Here is a 27,152-nt window from a genome sequence, read left to right on the forward strand (position 1 = left end):
CTGTATCTATGGAAAGACAGGAAAAAAAAAAAACAACCCCAAAACTGTCCTGTGACTTTATTTTAATCAGAATAAGACAGAGAAGAGCCAGGTGCAGTGATACGTGTCTGTAGTCCCAGCTACTCTGGAGGCTGAACCTGGGTAACTTGGTGAGGCTCTATCTCTTAAAACAACAACAACAAAAACCCCACAAAGAAACACTTTATCTCCAGATATTGGTTCAAGGTCATCTTCCTCTACCATAAATTTAATCTTTCTACATCACTCCACCTTATTAAGACTGAGCAAAGACGAGAAATCTGCTGGGGCAAGACAGGTCCTGGAAAAAACTGATGGATTATATAGAAAACATGCTAAAGTCAAGTTTAGTTTTTAAAGTGTCCATTGTCCAATCCTTAGATCACCTATGTCTTCTGGTTAAACATGAATTGACCATGCAATTACCATATAAATAAAATGTAAAGGAGAAAGAACAAATTTAAATGTGTGAGAGACACATTGGGCAAGCTATTTTATATTTTAGAGTTTCATATTCCTTAACTGTTAAAACACTGAATTATATAAAGTTCCAGCCAGAGCTAAAACTTAATTATAGCCGGGCTCAGTGGCTCAGCCTGTAATCCCAGCGCCTTTGGGAGGCTGAGGTGAGTGAATTGCGTGAGCCCGTGGGTTCGAGACCCGACTGGGCAGCGAGACCTCATCTCTACAATAAATCAAAAAATCAGCCGGGTGTGGTAGCACATGCCTGTAATTCTGGCTAATCGGAAGGCTGAGGTGGAAGGATCGCCGGAGACCAGCAGGTCGAGGCTGCGGTGGCCGGGAGCGGCCACTGCACTCCAGTCTGGGCGACAGAGTGAGACTCCAACTCAAAAAAAACCCCAAAAAAACCCCAAAACACTTAATTATACATTTTTTTCAGTTCAGTTTTCAAAACAGAACACCTCTCTCTCTCTCATAAGCTTACTATTAAATTGTAAGCATCATGAGGACTCTGTCTTATTTATCACTGGATATCCTGCATTTTCTAATACTCTGCACACAGAAGTAGGTTACAATAACTATTTGAGGGAATAAATTGCTTTTTTCTACATTTCTCCTCTAGCAACTTTAACATAAGACAGAAAAGCTACTTCCCTAATCTTTTAACAACACTCTTGGCAAAAATCAATTTCATCCCTACCACCTTAACAAGTCTGAAATGCTACATAATAATGTTTGATTGATGTGCTTAGCAATTATTCAACAGTTCTATCTCAAGAAGTAGCAAAATGTAGGTGACATAGAAGTAATACAGGCAAGTTGAACTTTTTTTTTTTTTTTTGAGTTGGAGTCTCATGCTGTTGCCCAGGCTGAAGTGCACACTCATAACCACTCAACCTGTTGGGCTCAGGCGATCCTTCTACCTTAGCCTTCCAAGTAGCTGGAATTACAGGCACGTACCACCATGCCTAGCTATTGTATTTATTTTAGAGACAAGGTCTCGCCAAGTTGCCCAGGCTGGTTTCAATCCCTTGGATTCAGGCAATCCTCTTGTCTCTCCCTCTCAAAGTGCTGAGATTACAGGTGTGAGCCATCACACCTGGCTATAAGTAGAACTTTTTAAGAGCTGTAAGGGTATTACAAATTCATGTAATCCCACCTTTTCATTTTATAGAAATCCATAGTATAAGACTACAAAGCTCTTGAGAGAATCAGAACATTCACATTTCCTGGTCAAAATTGCCTTTATAGATACTTTTGTAAAATATATTTTTTGAGACAAGTGAGAGGAGACAAACTATAAATAAAACTCATATCTGTTTCTAAATGTGGAAGAAGAAAAGAGAGTATACTGGCTGTTTGTTGGCTCTTAGGTGGTCTGAAATGCCAAATCCAGACCCTTAATTTATATATAAATTAAGTATCTAGGGCACTAAGCCTTAACAAATGTCACATGAAAGGACAGTAGAAGAAATGGAGCAAATTGTAAGGTAAGATCAACTTTAAAATGATTTGAATCTATACAGCTACCAAATGAGTAACTGCATGGAATCTGAACAAATGACATGGTAAGAAACAATGGCATTTCAAGTCTTTTATCTTTTTTATCCTCATAATATCTATTCTTTTTTAAATGGAGGAATGAAGCCACAGAGAGCTTAAGTAACCTGTTCAATATTATACTAGAAAGCTGTCTCCACCACTTTCTGTCTTTGCTAGAGTCTAGGTATCCTTACTCCCAAACCGAAGTATAATCACCATTAAATATGTCTTACTCTTTATCCAATGTCCCATACTGTATCCATTTCACAATTTTGGTCACTTTTTCTAATCCTCAGTAAGTCAGAAGATTCACCCAGCTTGTCTCTGATTTTCACATCTATTTCATTATCTATTACAAATATGGGGTTTCCTAATGGTACACTTGACCTGTGCCTATTCCATATGACATATTGATGGCAAATTAATTTACCTAAAGCATAGCGCTACCACACCCGGCTGATTTTTTGATTTATTGTAGAGATGAGGTCTCGCTGCCTGGGTGGGTCTCAAACCCGCAGGCTCAGGCAATCCACTCACCTCAGCCTCCCAGAGGCACGGGATTACAGGCTGAGCCAGAGCCCGGCTTATTTTTTGATTTATTGTAGAGATGAGGTCTCACCAAGTTGCCTAGGTTGGTCTCGAATTCCTGGACTCAGGCAATCCTCTCTCCCCTGCCTCCCAAAGTGCTGGGATTACAGGTATGAGCCACCGTCCCCAGCTAGAGGGAAAGAAACTTTCTAATTTCTACCTCCTTATAGCATCTGGAAGAACACTCACAAAATATTCATTCATTCAGAAAGTATTTACAATTCTTACAAAATCCAAGTAGGTTTCAATATCTATAAGGAGCTATATGCAAAAAGAAGGTACTTGTCTTTGTGGAGCTATTCTAGAGGAAACCCTCAGTAAGTAAGTGTGCACATAAATATGTATAGGTCTATATAATGACAATTTGTGATACATGGCATGGAAGGTAGGGCAACACCGTACTGTGGCAGAGAATAATAGTGAAATAATGAATTTAGATGGAGGGGCAAGGTGGGAAGGGAAAGAGAGAGAAGTCCTCTCTACAGAGGTGACATTTAAACTGACAAATTGTTGGAGTTCGGTAAAAGGGCAGGGAAGAGTCCTTCTAAGGCAAGGAAAGAATATAGGGAACTCAAAGTCAGAATGAATAGGACACATTAAGTGAGAAGGGAAGAGGTCAATGTGGCTGAAGAGAGAGACATAGGAGTATCAGTTAAGGTCTTGTAGGTCAAATTTAAGGAGACTAAATTTTATTCCAAGGGCAATTGGAAGTGCTTTAAGGTTAATATGCAGGGAGTCATATTTCCTGTTCAAGTTCTTCTGTGGAGCAGGTTTACAAAAGGGGAAAAAAAAATCCTTACAGAGCCCTGGGTTATAAACCATTTAATTTGCCAGAATCCAGAAAGCCTTCTGTTACAACTTCAGAAGGATGAGAAGAACCATTTAATTTCTGGGTTGTAAAATGGTTTGAGGGGAAAAACTGAAAAATACTTTGCAAGGAATAGTAACAAGAATTTATTTCTGGATTTTAAGAGCTTTTTTTTTTTTTTTGAGTTGGAGTCTTACTCTGTCGCTCAGACTGGAGTGAGTGCAGTGGCCGCTCCCAGCCACTGCCGCCTCCACCTGCTGGGCTCCGGCGATCCTTCTGCCTCAGCCTTCCAAGTAGCTGGAATTACAGGCATGTGCTACCATGCCCGGCTGATTTTTTGATTTATTGTAGAGATGAGGTCTCGCTGCCCAGGCAGGTCTCGAACCCGCGGGCTCAGGCAATCCACTCACCTCAGCCTCCCAAAGGCGCGGGATTACAGGCTGAGCCACCAAGCCTGGCTTTAAGAGCTTTTAAAGTCATATACTACCCTTTACAGGTGAGAGTTAAGCTATAGAATATTGTTAAGAGTTTGGAGTCAGCCGGTATTCAAATCCTGGCTCTGTTAATTTCCAAGTCTCCAGGTGACATTTCCTATAAAAGCCCCATGGGTCTTTTTGGCAACAGATACTACACAGTTTGGCAGCAGGTACTACACAGATTTCAATAGCATTTCGGTAAATGACTCAAATTTTGTACTTGCCCAATAAGTAAGTCAATAAATATGATGAAGTCAGACTAGGCTCCTGGAGGGACATAGGCAGCAGACTAAGACACACAGCAAGTGCTTAATAGATTTTTATTGGACTACACAATCTGTACTATACATGGGCACCTGCAACAGTGATATAAACAAACACTTGTCACTCATACCTCCTCAAAACATTAGTGATTAACCTAGGATTTACGTAACTCAAACTTTTTAAAACCTGCTTTAAGGACACTGGAAAACACATTAGTTTGAGTCCAAGATCTGGTTCCAACTCTATCTTTTTGGTAAAACACCTATGTCATGGCTTCTCAACCTCAGCATTATTGACATTTTGGGCTGGATAACTCTTTGTTGTAAGAACTCACTTATGTATTGTAGGATGTTTAGCAGTATCCCTCGCTCCTACTGGCTAAATGCCAGCTGTACTGCCCCAACTGTGACAAACAAATATGTTCCCAGACATTCCCCAAAATCCCCTAGGCAGGGGCAAAATTGCCCTACGCCCCTTAAGAAGCACTTTCATTCTCTGAGTTTCAGTGACATATCTGAAACTCAGAAAACATGGAGATAACATCTGTTTTGTCCTCCTAAAGGGTTATTATATGACTCAAATTAGATAATGAATGGGAAAAAATGAAAGGGTAAAAAAGACCATATATGTAAAAGCATTATTGTTGCTCTGTGAGTCATTATTATTATCATTATATTCTGTGAGAGATCAATAATGACGTCAAACAAAACCATTCACATGGTATTTATAGAATGCACTGTAAAGCGTAGGTTAAGGCTACGTGCAATCTAATATATGTTGATTGATGATCTGGGCATGGTGGCTCATACCTATAATCTCAGCACTTTGGGAGGCCAGGTGGGAGGATTGAGCCCAGGAGTTTGAGACCAGACTGTGCAACATAGTGAGACCTCATTTCTACAAAAAATCAGAAATTAGCTGGCTTGGTGGTACAAACCTATAGTTCTAGCTACTGGGAGGCTGAGGCAGAAGAATGGCTTGAGCCAAGGAGGTTGAGGCTGTGGTAAGCCACGATCATGTCACTGCACTCCAGCCTGAGTGACAGAGTGAGACACTGACCCAAGAAAAGAAAAAAAAAATGTGTTGATTGATTGATTCTAAGTCTGAGTTCAATAATAACTTCATTTACTTCTGTGGCATGTTTCCAGGCATATATTTTCTGAGAATTGCTGAGCCACAACATTGCAGTGTATTTTCAACCCTAACTCCACTTAAAGGACAGGTTTGGATTAAACAAGAATGGTTACTCATTTTACAGATGGAAAACTGAGATACAGAAGGTTAACTAACTAGCTAAGGTCACAGGGTAGCTAGTCTAGTGGTAGGCAGTCAGTCATTAGAATCCTGATTATGACCTCAAGTCCAGTGCTCTATTATTTGTAGCATGGTATTTCTTTTTTAGAAAGCAGGATTTACTGAGAGGACAAAAAAGCTCCCACAGCAGGAGGGGACCGGAAGGGGTTGCCCTGTAGCATGGTATTTCTATCCAACTCTCTTATGTTCCTATTTCTTAACACAAAGTTAGTTTTTTTGCCTTTTCCAACATATACATTTGGAGGCGACCCAGAAAAAATGAGATAAGAAAACAGTTACAGTTTTGAGAGAGGCTTAGAAAGAAATATTCCTATGAAGAGGCCCAACTGGATATTCCCACATTCAGGGTAAACAAAAGTCAAGTTCACCAAGTTGTCTGACAAGTCTATTAAATCCTTGTCCTTTAAGTAGTCCAGAAGGAACTAAATCCAATTGTTATTACCTCCAGAATAGTTGTGTCTCGGAATGCTTTATACCATACATAAGGCATACAATAGATGCCAAACTGTCACCTGCAGTATTCTTGGCTGCTCTACCTCTAAGTGGCTCTAAGTGAGGCAAAAATGGACTTCCATACAGCCAAGTTTCAGGCCATATTTCGGCATTCTGTTAATAATTCACAAAAGCCTCAAATGTCATTCTACTATATATATTTTTAGGGTCAGAAAGGGAATTTTTGAGAATATTTCATAAAAATATCATCATTTATTCTACTCCTTTGAACTATCAGAGTACCTCCTATTATTATGACTTGGTATAAACTTTCAAATGCTGAATGTTGTTGCAAAGTCATCACTCCCAATCATTGACTTAACCGTTTTCTGGATATATAGGCAATATACAGGTTGGAGGCCACTTTAACCTTTTATCATTATCACAATATGAAAGAATATGAATATAAGATTAGAAATTTTAGTACTAGCCCCAGTTTTCCCACTACATTAGGTAAATTAGCTTTTCTGGTCAGTTTCCTTTAGTTAAGGGACAGAATAATTCATCTTAAGAGCCCATTCCAATTGTAAAACTTTGGGTGTTTATAATAATTGTTTCAATGAGAAATAATGCATACCTGTCTTTTCTAAATAATAGTTGATATGCTTTAGACATTCTAACATTTTAGTGGTTTTAAAACTAACTTCTTAAACACATTTCAGAACATACTGTCCATATCACTTTCTAGCATTTTCCAGTTCACCAATCTTAAACAATCATCTCCTCTGAGAGGAAGCTTGAAGCAGAAACAGTAAGAGAAAGAGCCCTCCCCCTGTTCTTGGAGTCATACTGCTGACTGTTGTAGAGCACTGCCATCTTTAAAGCTCAGAATGAGTTACTAAAACTTTGTGATAATACATACATATACAACTGCTATAATAAAATCTCATGATATGAATATCAAATGTAAAAATACATATGAAAGTGACTGCCACATTAATAACATATATAGTACATAATAAATGTTAATTACCTTCTTCCTAACTCAAGTGCTTCTTTTTTTTTTTTTTGAGTTGGGATCTCACTTGGTTGCCCAGGCTGGAGTGCAATGGCATGCTCACGGCCACCGCAGCCTCAACTTGCTGGACTTAGGTGATCCTTCCACCTCAGCCTTCCAAGTAGCTTGAACCGCAGGCATACACCACGACGCCCAGCTAATTTTTTTGACTTATTGTAGAGATGAGGTCTCATCAAGTTGCCCAGGTTGCTCGAACCCCTGAGCTCAGGCAATCCTGTAATCCTAGCACTGGGAGGCAGAGGTGAGAGGATTGCCTGAGCCCATGGGTTTGAGAATAGCCTGGGCAACTTGGCGAGACCTAGTCTCTACAATAAATCAAAAAATTAGCTGGGCTTGGTGGTGTATGCCTACAGTTCCAGTTATTTGGAAGGCTGAGGTGGAAGGATCACCTGAGTCCAGCAGGTCAAGGCTGCGGTGGCCGTGAGCGTGCCACTGCACTCCAGCCTGGGTGACAGAGTGAGACGCCTGATCAAAAAAAAAAAGAAAAAGAAAGCCAAACAGAAGGACAAAGATTACATGTTCTCACGTATATGTGTGAGCTAAAAAAGTTGATCCCATGGAGGTACAGAGGAAAATAATAGTTACCAGAGGCTGGGAAGAGTGTGTCTGTGTATGGGGGTAGTGGGAGTAGGAACTGAAAAAAGGTTAGTTAATGGATACAAACACACAGTTAGATAGAAGGAATAAGTTCTAGTGTTTGGTAGCACAGTAGGATATTTATATTGTTTATTTCCAAACCGTATGTTGTATATTTCAAAATGACTAGAAGAGAATATTTAAGATGTTCCCAATACAAAGAAATGAAAAATGTTCAAGGTGATGGATATCCTAACTACCCTCATGAGATCATTACATTGTATGTATGCATCAAAATACTACATGTACCTCATAAATATGTGCAAATAGTATGCATCAATAAAAAAGAAAGCCAAGATTCAACCAGGAAGTAAAATTAAACACTTGTTTATTCTGAAATTCCAAAAAGGTCACAGAGTTAGTCTAGTCTCACTTAACATTTACACAGACCACCACCTAATGATTAAAGAACCCTCAAGGCTAACACTAAATTTAATACCAAATCGCTCATCCTTGGGATTTGAGAGAGATTTTTTAACCCACTGTGTGAGTAAAATCTCTAAGTCCCAGATGTAGGGGAAATTATTATTATTTTTTTGCAGTTTTATTTTTCTAGACTAGTTGTGAAATACAGGGATTTAATCACCGAAAGATCACAAGAAGTCAAGAAGTATACTGTTATGTTAAGACTTAAATCTGCTCCAGTTGACCACTCTAGGGTCTGTTCCTAACCATCAACTACCTTTCTGAGATTGGTTTTGATCTGAGATCCTCAATAGCCCAACAAAAACAAACAAAAAACATGAGGAGGAAGTCGTGGGCAGAAAAGATATTTCGCCCTTTCTTTGTTATGGCAGTTCTTCAAATAGGCAAGGAGAGCCATACTCATTCTCTAACTGGTAAAACTGTACCTACTGGTATTGGGCCCTCAGGCAAATTACCTAATATCTCTGTGCCTCCACTCTAAAATTGGGATAATAAAAGCACCCCTTCTTACCGGATTATTATTATTATTTCTTTCTTTTTTTTTTTTTTGAGTTGGAGTCTCACTCTGTCACCCAGATTGGAGTGCAGTGGCCGCTCCCGGTCACCGCAGCCTCGACCCGCTGGGCTCAGGCGATCCTTCCGCCTCAGCCTTCCAAGCAGCTGGAACTACAGGTGCGTGCTACCACGCCCGGCTAATTTTTGATTTATTGTAGAGATGAGGTCTCGCCAAGTTGCCCAGGCGGGTCTCGAATCCGCGGGCTCAGGCAATCCACTCACCTCGGCCTCCCAAAGCACGGGATTACAGGCCGAGCCATCAAGCCCGGCTAGGAATATTATCATTTTTTTTTTTTTGGTGCACTGTTCCTGGAGGTACTGCAATACCAGGTCAATGTGTGGAGTAGACAGAACAAGCTCCTATTCCAACTCCCTACTTCAAAAATCCATTTACTATACTATCCTCGAACAGGATAGGGGTTCCAGAAGCAAAACCTCAATTTCTCAACCATCTCATCTCCGTCAAAGCCTCCACCATCAACCATTAGGGACAGGAGAACCTATTCAGTAAATGGTGCTGGGAAAACTGGTTGACCACATGCAGAAGATTAAAACAAGAGCCCTACTTATCATCATACACAAAAATCAACTCTAGGCCAGGTGCAGTGGCTCAAGCCTATAATCCCGCACTTTGGGAGGACGAGGTAAGAGAATTACCTGAGCCCACAAGTTCAAGAACAGCCTGGGAAACTTGGCGAAACCTTGTCTCTACAATAAACCAAAAAATTAGCTGGGGGTGGTAGCGCATGCCTGTAGTTCCGGCTACTGGGAAGGTTGAGGTGAAAGGATCCCCTGAGCCCAGTAGGTCAAGGCTGCAGTGGCCATTAGTATGCCATTGCACTCCAGCCTGGGTGACAGAGTAAGACTCCACTCAAAAAACAAAACAAAACAAAACAAAACAAAACTCTAAATGAATCAAAGACCTAAACGCAAAACCTCAAACTGCAAGAACCTTGGAAAATGCAGGAGACACCCTTATGAAAATTGGAACTGGCAACCAACTCCTGATCAAAACTCCAAATGCCCATGCCATAAGATATAAGATAGACAAGTGGGACCTCATCAAACTGACAAGCTTCTGCAAAGTCAAAGAAACCATCGAGAGGGGGGAGACAGCCTACATACTGGGGAAAAATATTTGCCAACTGTATATCTGACAAAGGCCTAACATCTAGGATCTACAGGGAACTCAAATGTGCTGAAAAGAAAAAAACGAGCAGCCCCATTACATAGTGGGCGAAAAGCTGGGCGTGATGGCGCAGGCCTGTGATTCCAGCTACTTGGAAGGCTGAGGCAGAAGGATTGCCTGAGCCCAGCAGGTCAAGGGTGTGGTGGCCAGAAGCATGTCACTGCACTCCAGCCTGGGTGACAGAGTGCGACTCACCAAAAAAACCCACAAAAACCAAAAGTAACAAAGTGGGCAAAAGATATGAATAGACCCTTCTCAAAAGAAGACATATGAGCAGCCAATAGATACTTGAAAACATGCTCAGCTTCACTAGTCACCAAAGAAATGCAAATGAAAACCACACTGAGATACCACCTAACTCTAGTCAGGATGGCCATCATCAGAAACTCAAAAAACAACAGATGCTGGAGAGGATGCAGTGAAAACGAAACACTTCTACACTGTTGGTGGGAGTGTAAACTAGTACAGCCTCTGTGGAAAACAGTTTGGCAATTCCTAAAAGATCTAAAAACCGACCTCCTATACAACCCCACAATTTCCCTTCTGGGAATATACTCAGAGGAACTCAAATCACTCTATGAAAAAGATACCTGCACACACATGTGTACTGCTGCATTATTTACAATAGCAAAAACATGGAACCAATCAGGCTGCCCATCGAAAAAGAACTGGATTTTAAAAATGTGGTATATATACATGATGGAATATTATGCAGTCACAAAGAAGGACAATTCGCAGCCATCTTGGATGGACTTAGAGGTTATTATACTGAGTGATCTATCACAGAAACAAAGAACTGAGTACACATGTTCTCACTCATAAGCAGACCTCAAACAACTATAAGAAAGGGATTGGCAGTAGTGGGAAACTGCCAGGGGAGGGGAGCACACTTCATCAACAAGGGTACCTGCATAATGAACAATTGCATATCTAACCCCGAATTGTACCCTACATATTTAAAATAAATAATTAGGCCAGGCACGGTGGCTCATGCCTATAATTCCAGCACTTTGGGAGGCTGAGGTGAGAGAACTGCCCAAGCCCATGGGTTCGAGACCAGCCCAGGCAACTTGGCTAGACATCATCTCTACAATAAATCAAAAAATTAGTCGGGCATGGTGGTGCGTGCCTGTAGTTCCAGCTACTTAAAAGGACGAGGTGGAGGGATCACTGGAGCCTGACAGGTTGAGGCTGCAGTGGCTGTGAGCGTGCCACTGCATGCTCTGTCCAGTCTGGGTGACAGAGTGAGTCTCTAACTCAAAAATAAAATAAAATAAATAATTAAAACAAATATTGTTCTCGAATAGAGGATGCAGCAGATATTAAGCTGACAAGAACAGACACTACACTTGATCTTAGTCAAAAGGCTGAGAAGCAATCATCAGATTGTTTTAAGAATTATTGCTGGGAGTTCACTAAGGCAATAGCACAGTGGTTAAGAAGGTAAGTTAGTTTCCTTTAAAATAGGATGTTAACAGTACCTACCTCGTGACAGTGTACATTTAAACAATTACTTAAGCACAGTGCCTAAACTCAGGAAGTTCTTGGTATTATTATTACTTCTTAACCTACTGTTCTCTCTAAATTTGGCATAAGTACAATTCCCCAAATCCTTGATTTGTCCTCCACCAATTACTCCACAGCTAACTTTTTCTTTTTAATCTCTGCTGTTCTCAAGTTGGGGGTTTTTACAGGTGTGACAGTAAATCCTATTCACTTAACTTTACAGAGGTGTCCTTCACCTATGTTGAATCAGGTGGTCAGTCATCTTCTTCAATTTGATACACATCTATATCATATTTTCTTTGAAATGCTTCAGTTTCTGGCTTCTGCCTCCCTGCTCTCTGACTATAAAATATGCTTCTTCCTATTATTACGTTTCTATGGTAGTAACAGTTTTGGAGGAAAAGGGATGAGTTCCAAATGCCATCTTGAAATGGAAATATGATATATATACTAGGCTTTGTCCATCTTATCTTCTCTACATTCTAGTTTCTTTTTCTTTCTTTCTTTCTTGTCTCACTCTTGTCGCCCAGGCTGGAGGGCAATGGCACACTCACGGCCACTACAGTCTCCTCCTGTTGGTCTTCGTCAATCCTTCTACCTTAGCCTTCCAAGTAGCTGGAACTACAGATGCGTGCCACCATGCCTGGCTAGTTTTTGTGATTTATTGTAGAGAGGAGGTCTCACCAAGTTGCCCAGCCTGGTCTTGAACCCCTAGGCTCAAGCAATACTTTTGCCTCGGCCTCCCAAAGTGCTGGGATTATTACAGGCTGAGCCACTGCACCTAGCCTAGTTTCTTTCTCTCGCTCTTTTTTTTTTTTTTTTTTTGAGTTGGAGTCCCACTCTGTCACCCAGTCTGCAGTGCAGCGGCATGCTCAGGGCCACCGCAGCCTTGTCCTGCTGGGTTTAGGCTATCCTTCTGCCTCAGCCTTCCAAATAGCTGGAACTACAGACGCACACTACCACGCCTGGCCAGTTTTTGTAATTAATTGTAGAGATGAGGTCTCACCAAGTTGTCCAGGCTCAGGCAATCCACTCGCCTTGGTCTCCCAAAGTGCTGGGATTATAGGCTGAGCCACCGCACCCAGCCTTGCTTCTTTTTTCTTTTTCTGAGTTGGAGTCTCACTCTATTGCCCTGGCTGGAGTGAAGTGGCACACTCACGGCCACCCCCGGGCTCTGGAGATTTCTTTGTCTCAGCCTTTTAAGTAGCTGGAACTACAGGTGCGTGCTATCACACCAGGCTAATTTTTATTTTTATTGTAGAGAGAAGGTCTTGCCAAGTTGCCTGGGCTGGCCTTAAGCCTGCAGGTTCAGGCAAACCACTGGCCTCAGTCTCCCAAAGTGCTGGGATTACAAGTTGAGCCACCGAGCCTAGCATAGTTTCTTAAGAGTAGTAACAATTCTAAGCTGTAACACAGTGCTATGCACTTTGTGGTATTGTTTAAACCATAATGAAGGAACTCTTTTCATGACCAGTTTCTGGAACGTTTATAAGCCCTTTTTTTTTAAGTAAAGAGTCTTACTCTGTTGCCCAGGTTGGAGTGCAGTGGCATACTCATGGCCACTGCAGTCTCAACATGCTGAGCTCAGGTGATCCTTCCATTTCAGCCTTCCAAGTAGCTGGAACTACAGGCACGCGCCAACACACCCAGTCAACTATTTTTTTTATTTATTGTAGAGACGAGGTCTCGCCATGTTGCCCAGGCTGGTCTCGAATCTTGGGCTCAGGCAATCCTTCTCGCCTCTGCCTCCCAAAGTGCTGGGATTACAGTAGTGAGCCACCACACTCGATTACTGTAATCCTTTACAAGCTGACCAAATAACAGACAGAAAGACCAGTGAGACACCTAGTTTTAACTACCCAGCAGTAATTTTCCCTGGGTATCTGGCACTTAAGAAAGCTTTTATTTAGAAAGGCAGGACTGCCTAAGTGTCATGTTAGGCCCTACAATTCTGTCATCTATGACTTATAGGAATTATAGTCCATAAATGGGTCTGCTTATCTCCTATTCAGTTGGAGTTGATCAGGTCTATTCTACAGAGAGACTATAAGTTCTTAATGTTTGGCCCACAGACAAGTTTTAAAATTCTAACATCAGAAAAATCAACACTAATCAAATTGTGAACTGTACATGCACAATTTCATTCACTTATACACTGGAATTCATATTCATGTAATATTCACTTTGACCTTGATTTCATGCATGTGACATTTGCAGGCATAAAAAGATACATGTGAATTTTGAATTGTATATCCCTATGTAGTTCCATTATTCCTAAAGAGTATGCCTCACTCCATAGCTACCACCAGTGTATAACTAACTTCCTGAATTTTTAACTGCAGCACAAAGAATGTCATTGGGAGCCAGAAAGATACGTGTCTGTGTGTGCATTTACTTAAATATACACAGACATAGATTCTTCTTCAAGATAATTTATTTGGTCTTTTCTTTTCTTTTTTTTTTTGAGTCAGGGTCTTACTCTGTTGCCCAGGATGGAGTGCAGTGGCACACTAATGGCCACTGCAGCCTCAACCTATTGGGCTCAGGTGATCCTTCCGCCTCAGCCTTCCAAGTAGCTGGAACCACAGGCATGTGCCACCATGCCCACTGACTTTTTGATTTACTGTAGACAAGGTCTTGCCATGTTGCTCAGGCTGGTCTTGAACCCCTGAGCTCAGGCAATCCTCTTGCCTCCCCCTCCCAAAGTACTGGGATTACAGGCGATTTATTTGGTCTTTTGTCCTTTCTTGAGTCATACTAAGTGTGCAAAGGGATGGCTTGATAGCTTTGTCAGGTTGTACATGGAAAAGGAAGGATATGACACCTGAGTAGGTAGCAAAGTAGAGGTTGGATCACTTTGACATCTACTCCAAAGCAATTCAACAAGTATGTATTAAGTACCCTCTGTCCCAGGGGCTATAGAGGGTTCAGATAAGAAAAGAATGGATGCTCTGGTTTAAACCTGATATTGTATAGAGCAAATTTCACAAATGGTTTATCACCTAGAAAGAGAGGAGGAAGGTAAAATAGGGTAGGAAGATTAGTAGGTATGGCTAAGAAAATATGAGGGGCTGATACAATTCTGACCTGCTTTATGGCTCCTCACTTCCCCCAATAGACAAGTAATCATAGTAAACAATATTACAGTGTCTATTTCTGAAAGGGTAAAATGCCAAAATGGAATAATTTAATGAAATAATCTTAACTAAAGTTCAGCCATTTTAACATTGCTTGGCTTTGTCATGTTTTTCTAGCAGTTCACTTTAATTTACCCTCTAGTCATTAGCCAAGGACAGAACCATTTTCCCAGATATAGCTATTGAAAATTTACAACCCTAGCTGGGTGTGGTGGCATGCGTCTATAGTTCCAGTTACATCTGTAGTTCCAGCTACTCGGAAGGTGGAAGGATTGCAGAAGTCCAGCAGGTTGAGGCTGCGGTGGCCCTGAGCAGCCTGGGTGACAACAGTGAGACTCCAACTAAAAAAAAAAAAAAAAGAAGAAAAGAAAATTTATAATCCTCTTTCCTCGTCCACTTTATACTATTTATTTTTCTACTCCAAGTTTGTCTTTTAGCCATAAAGAGACAAGATGACCTGTGTGACATAGACAAACCACATCATCATGGCAACAATTATGTGATGAACCCACCTATCTGCTTGCCCCTTCATGATGACTTAAAACAGACTACCACCCAATCATCTCAATGACCTACCCTCACACTAAAGGAAAGGTTTAAAAAGCATTCAGCCTCAAGCAGCTCACGCCATGCTTCTCTGTAAGCTCTGGCCCTCTCCCCATTCTGGGGGAGGTAGATCCCCCTTTACAATCTCTCTAATCACTTTCTAAATAAACCATATTTTCCAATCTAATTTCTGTGTGATTCTTTGCATTTTACCTGTGCCACCGGCACAGTACACTGGCCCACTGACCTAACAATCCTCCCAGATCTAACATTTTTAGAGAATTAACAATTTCAAAATATCTAGAAGAGAGAATTCTGAATGCCTGTTCTCACTACAAATAAATAAGTGCTTGCGGTGATGGATATGCTAAATATCATGCTTTGATCATTACACAATGTATACATGCATTGAAACATCACATAAATATGTATATTACATGTCAATCAAAAACAAAACAAAAAGACTAGTGATTGCTATAATATCACACACTTCACAAAGTTATCACATACCCCATAACCATAAAAAAAATCTGGGAAGATAGTAAAAAACACATAAACAGATGTTAGTTAGGCTCTCCTTGCTTTATCTTTCCATTTTCTTTTTCTTTTTTTTTTTTTTGATTTATTGTAGAGATGAGGTCTCACCAAGTTGCCCAGAGGGGTCTCGAACCCATGGGCAATTCACTCAACTCAGCCTCCCAAGGTGCGGGATTACAGGCTGAGCTGCCGAGCCCGACTTATCTTTCCATTTTCATTCCTTATGTGGATTGTAACAAACTGCAAATTTTCTGAATCCTCTACTTGGTAAATATTGGCAGATATAGTTGGGAGATGGTCTCCTTTTGTTCTGAGTTTGTTATATTCACCTTGCAAATTAGCTCTTGAGTGATATTCTGAAAATGCCTAGAAAAATCTTCGGACCATGATACAGGCTGAACTTTAGTGAAGTATGCAATTCAACATAATTTTGGTGAGGTCACCTATACTTGCTTCTTACTTAAGACTTAGTCTCTGGGAGGCTGAGGTGAGTGGATTGCCTGAGCCCGCGAGTTCGAGACCCGCCTGGGCAACTTGGCAAGACCTCATCTCTACAATAAATCAAAAATTAGCCGGGCATGGTAGCACGCGCCTGTAGTTCCAGCTACTTGGAAGGCTGAGGCGGAAGGATTGCCGGAGCCCAACAGGTCGAGGCTGCGGTGGCCGGGAACGGCCACTGCACTCCAGTCTGGGTGACAGAGTAACACTCCAACTCAAAAAAAAAAAAAATTAAGAGTTTTTCAAGAAAATGATACCTTCTCATCTTTTTCACTACTCACTTACAAAGTCTCATAAAAGATCAGAACTAGAATAGTTATAAGTCTGATGCCTATACCTTTTAACCCAGTAATCTCATTTCTACATATTTATCCTATACGTAATTCTGGCACATATGCAAACTGTTTTATGTACAAAGTTATGTGCCACAGGACTATCTGTAACAACAAAATATTGAAAATACAACTCAAATGTTCACTGATAGGGCACTGGTTAAACAAGTGATCATATTTCCATACAATGGAATACTTTGCAGACATACCCAAGAATGAGAAAGCTTTTTATATACTGATATAGAATGATCTCCAAGATATGTTGCAAAATTTAAACAAAAGTAGAATGCACCATATGCTATAATTTGTAAAAAAGTTTATAAAGGAAAAAGTATATACATATTGTTTGTATATACTTATACTGCCTCTGGGGGAGGGGGACAAAGGAAAGTATAACATTATGGTCCATAGAAGGGGAACTGGTCAGAGATGGGTAGAAGTAAAAGGAACATTTTCCACTGAATATTCTTGTGTACCTCTTGAATTATGAATCATATGAATATATTTCTTATTTAAAAAAATTAAATTACCAAGTTCAACTCCTTTATTTTACAAATAGAAAAACTGAGGGCCATGTTATCAAATAACGACACTAATGTACTCTTTAGCTAACTGAACTCATAATATCTGCTTCTGACATAAAGCTCTGTAACACTAGACAGGGACACTTTCCTTAACGCTCCCATTTCTCCAGATCACTTGCTGGGAAGCAGCTAAGCAGGAGGGGTTTCTGAGCTTCACACATCCTGTTTTGGTGGCAAATAACATATAAGCTCCTATTTCTCTTGCCCACTCCCACCTTTTTATACAAATAAGATCAAGTGTACAACTACATTTCTCACAAAGGCCTTTAGAAAAGCTTTTATTTGCCTGGTTCGAATAGGACAACTCAAATTTGATATGTCAAGCAAACAAACTGAAAAGGTCTTGTAGTTATGCAATGATAGAAGGGCCTAAGTCCAATGGGGAGTGGACCTCTCAACTACTCTACTTCATTTCTCTGATACCTTTTGTTGTTGGCTAAGCCACATCCTGAAATAACGCAATCACAAGATGCACCCTTTCATACTCCTCTTACTGAATTCTTTTGTAGCCTGAACACGTTTCCAGTCCACTATGAGTGCTTTAGTATGATTTATGTAAAGATTTCAGAGTGTTTTACAAATAGTATCTTAGAGTGGAAAAGCTCTACACTAAGCATCAAAGACAGAGCTCTAGACCCGAGCTTGCCACTTATTAGCATATGTGACATTAATCAAATCACCTAAACTTAATAAGAACCATTTTCTTCATCTGCTAAACAGATACAAAAATACCTTTCCTGCCAATCTCACAGGATTGTGATGTCAAATTCTTTCTAATTCTAAAGCATAGTAAGATGAAATAATATTGGTAATATCTTGCTTGCTCATTAGATGAGAAAATCTCTGAAAGGAGATGTCAGTCATACAAAGGACTCACATTTATGCCTCTTAAACTATATAGCCTTTTATAGTTCGATTTAAGAACATCAGCTGGTCAGATACATATACACTGGCAAAGCATTGCTTTTTAACTCTCTTCCTTGTTATAAACAAAGGTAGACAAACGGTCCTCCTTGTTTAAACTTTCCTTTAGTTATATTTCAATTGCCTAGATTATAATGTTGTTGGTCTGTCTGTGAATAATACTGGAAATTGATATAGTGTGAGGCAGAAAATGAGAAAACATCTGAATCCTTTTATCTTTTAATTCAGTGGAAAAATGCAATTAAATACATTATGCAAGAGAATAGGAACTTATGTCCTATTAAAACATTAATTAGTAAAGGATGGATTTAATGAAATGCAGTAAGATAATGTAAATGAAGATGAGAAATGTAGTTCAAAATCTCAGACACAGGCTACGTGGTGTGGTGGAAAAATTTGCTGGGCTAGGGACTGGAAGGCCTAGCTTCTAGATCTGGGTCTTGGGGCTTATTAGCTTTGTGACCCTGAGGAACTCAGTCCATACATTCACTTATTCAATATTTATTATGTACCTATTGAAGGTACTATGATGAACTCACTCCTGTCCTCAAGAGGTCGTCTGGTGGGAGAGGGAAACCTATAAATAATTAAAATACAATAGGAAATGTATGAAGTTACAGATTATGCATAATAATGCAGCTGGGTGGGAGCTGATAAAGAGTCATCAGAAAAACTAGGAGAGCGGAATGAAGCCTACAGGTACAGTTACAGCATTCCCCTTTCATTAATAAATTGAACGATTACAATCTAGGTGCTCTGAACTGCTCCAAAATCATATAAACTCTCATCATAGTTCTACAATAACTCTACTATCTAAGGAAAGACTCAACTCTGCTAAAAAAAAGGTCCTTTAACAATGTCACCGGGTACTAGAATTTTGCTCTTTATGTTTTCCTTCCAAATCATTTCTCATATTTACTTCTGAGATACAAGCTTCTATCTCATTATGTAGCATTGCACAATGCCCTCAGCCTACAAAAGCAGGTTGTATATAAAAGCCTAGGGCCATTGTGTAAAGGAAAAGAGGTAGGGTGGACCCTTCTCAACCTTTTCCTTCTCTGCAGGGCTTTGCATTCCTAAGGATGGGCCCCTCCTCTGCTTGGGGATGTTACCTAAATCAGAAATGATCTTACTCAAAGCAAACTTCAAAAGCATTTCCTTCCCAGTCCCTACTATAAGATTTCTTTTGGAATAAACTGCTCCTTGTAATATATTAAGTATCAGACTTTCGATGACTTGTCATACTTAAGTTACAAAACTACAGAAAATTTTGAGTTTTTTAAAATGGCTTTGTTATGCTAAGACTGCATGTGTGCATACAGGCCTCAGTAACTCCCTATCCTTTCCTCTCTTTTCCCCAATCATGCCTGTCATTGACTTATCTGACATCTTCTACTAGTTGAAATCATCTCCTGACTGTAAATGCTTTGCTTTTCTAGTAAAGATTATATCATCTCTTTCTCCCTTGTAGCACTTCTGAGGGGGATGACATAAATAGGCATCAACAGTAGGGAAAAGCTGGAAACAAGGACAAAAATACTTAAGAATCAGAGATTCTTAAGAGTATGGTATAAAATTGTTGCTTTCAGAGCAGTTGTTTCATTTTATTCACATTCAGTCTGGAACCTTTATTTTTTCTCAATCCAAAATTGAGGTCATAATCCAAAGGAAAAATGAATTGAAATTTGTAACCGATTAGTACAGTGCTAAATAGTGTTTATCATGCCTTATCTCATTCAATTCTCACAACTCCATGTTCTAGAGACTATTAGAAAAATGGAGTGACTACTGACATGGAATGGAGCTGGGGAAACTTTAACATTTTACTTCATATACTCTTGAATTTTTTACAACAATCATGTAATTTAGGAAAAAAATTCCATTTCTTTTTAAAAAAATTTTTTTAAATTTTGAGTAGGGGTCTCATTCTGTTGCCCAGGCTGAAGTGCAGTGGTATGATCACAGCCCTCCACAGACCTTCTGGGCTCAGGCATTCTGCCCGCCTCAGGCTCCCAAGCAGTTAGGACTACTACAGGCACGTACCATGACGCCCAGCTAATTTTAAAATTTTTTTGTAGAGATGAGATCTTACTATGTTGCCTAGACTGGTCTCAAAGTCCTGAGCTCAAGCAATCCTATCATCTCAGCCTCCCAAAGTGCTGGAATTATAGGTGTGAACCACCATACCCGGCCAAAAAAAATTCCATTTCTTATTGAGGTAAGTACAAATTTGTCATCTTGGCCTTCAAGATGCTTAACAAACATGGACCTGGATTTCTTTTCAATTTTAATCCCCTTCTTCCTTATGTGTATTGTCGCCTTATACTCTTAGCAAACTATCCCACAGAACTCTCTTAATCAACTTAACTGACAACGCACTGGCTATTCTCCAATATGAAATGAGCAACACTATTGGTCTTTCCTCAGTGAAGCTGTGCTTATCAAGGGTGCCAGTTTTGTTTATTCACAAATCAATTTATGCCACCTGTGGTTATTATTGTAAATACATAATTTTATTATTATGCAAAGTAATGAAGTATGAGAGGAGAAAAATGATAGCAGCAGTTAACATTGAGTATCTACCTGCCAGGCATTGTTCTAAGTGTTTACATGAAGAATTGTATATTCTTCACAAGAACCCTAGGAAATAGATATTATCATTATCCCTATTTTATAAAGGCAGAAACCGAGCAATTTGCCCATCGCCTATTAGCTAATAAGTGGAAAGCAATTTGGCTCCAGAGTTTAACAATTTAACTACTATTCTACATAGTCTCTCTAGTAGTTGTTTCTATAAAAAAAAAAACCATAGTGAATACTTTGGAAAGACTAGATAAAGGTGAGTCACACAAATAACACACAAACTTGCTGTGGGTGTGGGAGAGACAACTATAAAGGCTGAGGAGAAAATTCATGAACATCTAAAAAGATTCTGCACTTAGCCTGCTTTGCAAGTGACTTGAATTCATTCCATGTTAAAAATATTACAGATGATGTAGACCAGGTGTTGGCCACCTCTTTCCGTAAAGGGGCCAAATAGTAAACATTTTAGGTGCTGTAGGCTCTGCAATTTCTGGTGCAACCCCTCAACTTGACCTTGTAGGGTAAGAGTAGCTATAGATAATATATATACAAATGAGCAAGCTATGGTCCAATAAAACTTTATTTACAAAAACAGGCAGCAGGGTGGGGTAAAATTTGGCCTGCAGCCCAGAGTTTGTTGATCCCACATTCCAAGAAAAGTCTGGGACCTTATGTTAAAAAGAATGACAAAAGAATGTCTATATTTCAGTTAAAATGAGATGTTTAAGACATGCATGTATAACTAATATCTGTAGGATTCCCTGCTTTAAGTTACTTTGTCAGTTGATCAACTAATAGCTCTACTGCGTTTAGTGACTAAGTGAACCTAACACAATATTTATTCCCTGGAACCTATATTTGATACATATCCCTATCACCACATCTATGATATAACTTGGTTATAACTTTAAACTATTATTGTAAAACATATTCACCAGTACAGGTTAGTACGGGTGTACTTGTATGCAAAGATTGTCATATCTGTTGCAAAGTTGCTGACTGTGTGAAAGGAGTTGTTAAAGTTGCTGCTTCCCTGAGAGGGGAGAGAAGTAAAAATGCTGCTTCCCTCTCAGTCTTTAGGGGGTCAACACATTTTAGAAATACATCTAAAAGCTGTGTAATGCTTAATTCAAACTTGAGATCAAGGTTGTACCTTACTTACCTTTGTAATCCCAGCAGTTCTCAGTAGATGTCTAGGTCCAGTCTACTCCTTTTACAAAGTGTTTAGGGAGCCTGGCCCAAGCTCAGATTGAGTTAGAAAAAGGGCTGTGATAGGAATTCAAGTTTCCTAATTTCTAGTCCAATATTACCAACTGAAGATACGCTAACTCAGGAAGACAGTGGCTTTTTAGGTGCACTCAATCCTGCAGACCAAAGTGTGAGGAAGACTCACCATTATCTTTCCCTTCCTCATACTGCCTATGAGTATCTGCAGCTGTGTGGCCACAACAATGATCTGGGCATGCATGTTCATGGTGCTAAAAACATGCCAAAAAAGGCTATTTAGTATTCCTGAATATCTAAAAACGCTACTTAAATATACAGGATAAAAACACCCTCAACCAAGAATGCAAGAGCTCAAATGTTCCATTGGCGTTTGTTTGTTTTTTAAGGCACCACTCAGATGTTTCAGTGCTGTAATGACAGTGACCAGTACTGGAGAGATGGGCTAAAAAAGAGCTATGGTACTTATTCAGTTCATTTCTTTAACCTCCTGAGAGGTAGCCAAGTTCATAGTCTTTTTTTTTTGAGTTGGAGTCTCACTCTGTCGCCCAGACTGGAATGCAGTGGCCGCTCCTGGCCACCGTAGCCTCGACCTGCTGGGCTCCGGCGATCCTTCCGCCTCAGCCTTCCGAGTAGCCGGAATTACAGGCATGCGCTACCACGCCCGGCTGATTTTTTGATTTATTGTAGAGATGAGGTCTCGCTGCCCAGGCGGGTCTTGAACCCGCGGGCTCAGGCAATTCATTCACCTCAGCCTCCCAAAGGCACTGGATTACAGGCTGAGTCACCGAGCCTGGCTTTTTTTTTTTTTTTTTTTTTGAGTCAGAGTCTCACTCTGTGCCCAGAATGGAGTGCAGTAGGCCACTTATGGCCAGCGCAGCCTTGACCTGCTGAGCTTAGGTGATCCTTCCGCCTCAGCCTTCCAAGTAGCTGGAACTACAGGTACATGCCACATGCCTGGCTAATTTTTTTATTTATTGTAGAGATGAAGGCTTGCCAAGTTGCCCAGGCTGGTCTAGAACCCTTGAATTCAGGCAATTCTCTCACCTCAGCCTCCCAAAGAGCTGGGATCCTAGGCGTAAGCCACCACACCCAGGCTTCATACTCTTTTCTAGTTTGTTTTTTTTTTTTCCTTTCTTATCGGTTTTCTCAGGTCGAAGGAGTTCACACTCAACACAGCAACTGCAACAGGTTCTAGTTCTAGGGCTTAGATTCCAGTTGTAACATTGCAACTGTCAGGCTTCACTGCTTTAATATCTTAATCTATAAAATAAACACAAGAAGCAAGCCAACAGCTCTATCTTCAGTTAAACAAAGGAATAATTTACTTACATAAATTATAGCTATACTATTCCTCTCTTCCTCCTCTCCTAGAGCTTGAGACAAATAGCATAATCACCTTCAATTAACAAAAGAGACTAAGCAACCCAGCTAGTTCACAGCCAGTCAGCATTTTTATCTTTCTGAAAGATACCTGTAAATGGCAGGAACCATTGCTGGGCCCTCTGGGTCACATGAGAAAAAATAAACCCTAAGAGTGTAAATTAAGGAATAAGGGAACAAGGATGAATTCTATTATTCAATCTAACAAAGAATTAATGAGAAGCCACTATGGGCAAGAAGGCTTACAATTTAATTTAGTAGTATGCCCACTATAATAAAAATAAAAAAAGAACAAGGGACGTGCCAAGAGGTGCAAAGTTCTCTGGGAGGGAGCTACCAATTACTTCATTTCAATTTCATGCTAATAGATTAAAACATTCAGGTAAGCAATACCTGTAGTACCAACCTGATTGTCAGGGGAAGCCCTGAGTGAAAGAACTCCAGTGACATGTGTGGAAATGGACATCACACTGGGACACTGTCTGCTTAGCCACACCTTGGCTAAGACAAACATACCTCAAGATTGTTCTAAGAATTATACCAGGTTAACCAAAGAAATATTAATGTAAGATACAGAGGAGTAGGCAACAACTGATGTTGATTTAGGGCTGTCACAGGAAGACTCAGCAAAACCCAAGCCAAGGTTAAGCTGGGGATTTTCTATCTCCAAAATTTCCTCCATTACTTCACCCACCCCTAGAATATCTCAGCTCTCCAGCACCTCACCTGCGTGAGATACAGGTGGACTCTAGAAAGGGGGCTTTTCTTGAGATGTATGCCACAGTCTAGCGGTAATCACCCTGGAGGGGTACACAGGGTTTGTGTTCACCCACCAGCTCACAAAGTCCTGAATCAAAGGACCAGGAATCCGGTCCCTGTCTGCCCTTTACTCAGTGTGACCTCAGACTAGTCACCCAAGTGCTTAGTTCCTTCGTTTCCTTCTCCGTAAATTCTGAGATTAGGAGGAGACCGGGATTAATTCGATAACCTCTGAGGTCTAAAAGTTTCTGGACCAGCTGGCAAACGGAAGCACTGGACGGATGGTCCGCTGCAGAGATAGGGAAACTGAGGCACCGAGCACCCTGCCCCAAGGTCATTCTCCAGCTATGTCACTGCCGGGGCCAGGCCGAACCTCAGGTCTTCAACCTTCCAGTCCTGGGCTCTTTCTCCTTCCACGAAGCTGAGAAGAGCGCGCGGAGGGTCCTTGTCCCGGAGGGAAAAGGATGGTGCCTATGCCAGGGTTGCGAAGGAGGGCGGGAGAGGCCTTACCTTCTCAAGTCGAGTCCAGCCACTGGCGCCTCCCTCTCAGAATCTTAACCCGTCAGCCCCTCAAGACTCTTCAGAAGCCCCTTCCACCTTCTGTCCGGCTCGACGTGTCCACGACCGCCACCGAGGCCGAGGATTCCCGCCCCTGCCCCGCCCCCCTGCCCCGCTGACCAATACCTGCCCAGGACTTTGGAACCCCGCCCCCTCTGCGGGCTGGAGAGGCTTGACGTCACGCGGCGCGCGTGCCCGCGCGAACCTCTTATTTGCCTTTGCCCCACCTTCTCAAGAGCCAAGTCTACTTTCGGCCGAGCAACCGTGCGGGAATTTGCCCTGCCGGAAAGCATCACGCCGCTGCGGCACTTTACGACGTCGGCAGTGACAGGCCCTGGAGCCTTGGGAATATCCGGCTTCTTTCCCGCTGCCGGGTGAAAGCCAACGCAATGTTCGGTGCGGGGGACGAGGAGGACACGGATTTCCTCTCGCCCAGCGGCGGGTGAGTGATTGAGAAGCATGAGCTAAAGGACGTGGCTGAGAGAGACCGGCGAACTGTTGGAGGGGGGTCGATCTCTTTTCAGGTCTTTTCCCAACTTCCGGGTCCAGACCCTTGCCACATCCTGTTGTTCTACGCCCCTCGGCATCTGGGTGGAGCTCGCAACTGTGCTGAGTCTGGCCATCTGGGTTCTGAACCTGGCATGTCCCTTGACACTCAGTGTGGGGTTCGCCTTTTGCTTTCGGGGTTACAGTTTCTCCAGTGAAATGGGGGTGTTTGTTGATGAGAATGCCTGCCGCAGAGTTTTTATAGCAATTAGCTGGGGGGTGATATGAGACTTACTTTTCTCCGTGGATAAGGCAGTGACATTTAGAACCAGGCCATGATGGGTTAGCTCCAGCGTCCTTCAAGACTCAGCTCGGATGTCACCTTTTTTTTGGTGCTTTCCCTTTTCTCACAGTCCCAGGCAAAATAAATTGCTTTGTCTTCCTTATTCCCACAGCTAGGCGTGTTTGCTTCTGTTCTTACATACCGAACCTACTAGATTATAATCTTCAAAAAGAGACCTGCCCACTTTTTATAATCCCTGAGAGGACAGGGACTCCTTATGTTGTTCATCTCTGTCTGGCTCTCAGCATGATACCTGGCACATAGTGCTCAGGAAGTGCCTGTTGAATGAATAAAGTGTGAAATTGCACTTTGTAAACTTTGAAACTTAAAACCAGTGTAAGAGACTTTGGTCATTATCCCTTGCACCCAAGCATTATATATACCAGCCTGGGATAGAGATCTTCAAAAAGAGGCCTGCCCACTGCAAAACGTTAAGGTTTCCAATTTCATGCAACATTCAGTCCAAGATGACTGAACATTACAGGATAGGTAATGACACTCGTGCTCTTCTCCAGATTCTTGACCCAAGATAAGTTCTTGGTAGCTCAACTATTCTCTCCTGAGCAGGTTTATCAATGATCTGAGACACTTCAATTCCAGGCATGTGACTGTGCTCCTGGACAGAGACAACAGCTAATTTAATAATAACAGACTTAGCAAAGAAAGTTTTAATTTATTTGTGTTCTCATTATTAACCAGGAGAACCAAATCAGATTTAACACTGAGAATATAGAAAGTTTCACCATTATTATCTGATTTAGCTATTCCTTTTTTGGTTTTCTCTAAGGAAGTAGAACACATGACAGTGAACATTGCAGCTGCTTTTCTCTTCCTCTTTATATACTTGCTTAAGTTTCAAGTCTCTTGATTTAAACACGACTTACTTGATTCCTTTAAGGGTATTCAAGCCTAGTAGAAGTGGAAGTATCTCTATTACTGATAATCTGCCTTCCTCGTTTCCAGACTTCTGAAAGTTAGTGGTTAACATAGAAGTGGTAATCACAAGACTTGCTTTTGTTTGTTTGTTTTAGCCCTTTCCCCACCATTGTGACTTTGAAATGAAGAAACATGTGAATGCCTGCTAAGTGCATGGTACTTGGCTTTAGCTAATACAAATAGGAACAGTGCACAGTTCCTACCTCTAAGAAACATCCCTTTTAGTAGAAGAATGAAATAAATCCAAGTAATAATAATCACAAAGCATTTTTAAAAGGCCAGTTATTATGTATACATGTTTTAGATTATAAAGGTATAGGCAAATCTGGCTAATATAATAGTGACACATTGCCAGTGTAGAGGCAGAAAAAAGGTAAATTCAGAACCCATCATCTGAATGCATTTTAAGTCCTGGAAAGCCTGGATTCTAATATTGATTCTGCCTCTAGTTAGTAGTGTGACTTTTGGTCAAGTCACCTCCCATTCTTGTTCCTCCATATCCTAACCTATTAAATAAGAGTGTTTTACCTTGATGATGTTTGAGAGCTTTCCCAGTTCCATAGTTTTGTAATTGTGCTAGTATCATTTTATGGTTGCAGGTCAGTTTGTGCATCAGTCATACTCCCTTCCTACTTTACAAGGGTGTCTGAATTGAATCAACATTTTGAGGTAATGAGATGTACTCATAAGCATATAACATAAAACATATTGTGTGCTTACTCAGTGCCAGGCACTGTACTAAGGAATGTGTGTGTGTGTGTGTGTGTGTGTGTGTGTGTGTGTGTGTGTGTGTGTGTATGTATACACACATTATTTTATTTGTTTCTTCTACTTTATGAAGTATTTTGAACTATTACTCATACCCATTTTACAAATAGGAAATGTATATATAATGCATACATTGTTGTATTTACTCTTCTATAGAAATGGTATTTTAAACAATTATATCTGGATTTTTTTAACAAGTTTTACAGATACATAAATACATATTAGCATTTTACAAAATAAATGTAATATGATATAAAACT

The 27,152-nt window shown here is 40.8% G+C and overlaps 2 protein-coding genes across 3 annotated transcripts in view; one reads left to right on the plus strand and one right to left on the minus strand.

The window, feature by feature from the left end:
• SLC31A1 (solute carrier family 31 member 1) overlaps window positions 1-24,466 on the minus strand; it is a 47,027-nt gene extending 22,561 nt beyond the window's left edge. The window contains exon 1 of one of the 2 annotated variants that reach the window (XM_008057328.2): window positions 24,312-24,466. The gene's annotated coding sequence lies outside the window, so the exon portion shown is untranslated. The remainder of the gene's footprint in view (window positions 1-24,311) is intronic. The other variant, XM_021711948.1, reaches the window with a different exon arrangement.
• The window catches only part of FKBP15 (FK506 binding protein 15), a 113,488-nt gene that overhangs the window by 32,087 nt on the left and 54,249 nt on the right, over window positions 1-27,152 (plus strand). The window contains exons 4-5 of the mRNA XM_021711946.1: window positions 21,788-21,895; window positions 24,596-24,801. Of these exons, the coding sequence (XP_021567621.1) occupies window positions 21,857-21,895; window positions 24,596-24,801 (245 nt within the window). The 5' untranslated portion in view covers window positions 21,788-21,856. The remainder of the gene's footprint in view (window positions 1-21,787; window positions 21,896-24,595; window positions 24,802-27,152) is intronic.

The sequence above is a fragment of the Carlito syrichta genome, unplaced genomic scaffold, assembly GCF_000164805.1.
Source record: "Carlito syrichta isolate Samal-C Ts95f unplaced genomic scaffold, Tarsius_syrichta-2.0.1 Scaffold302949, whole genome shotgun sequence".
Lineage (NCBI taxonomy): Eukaryota > Metazoa > Chordata > Mammalia > Primates > Tarsiidae > Carlito > Carlito syrichta.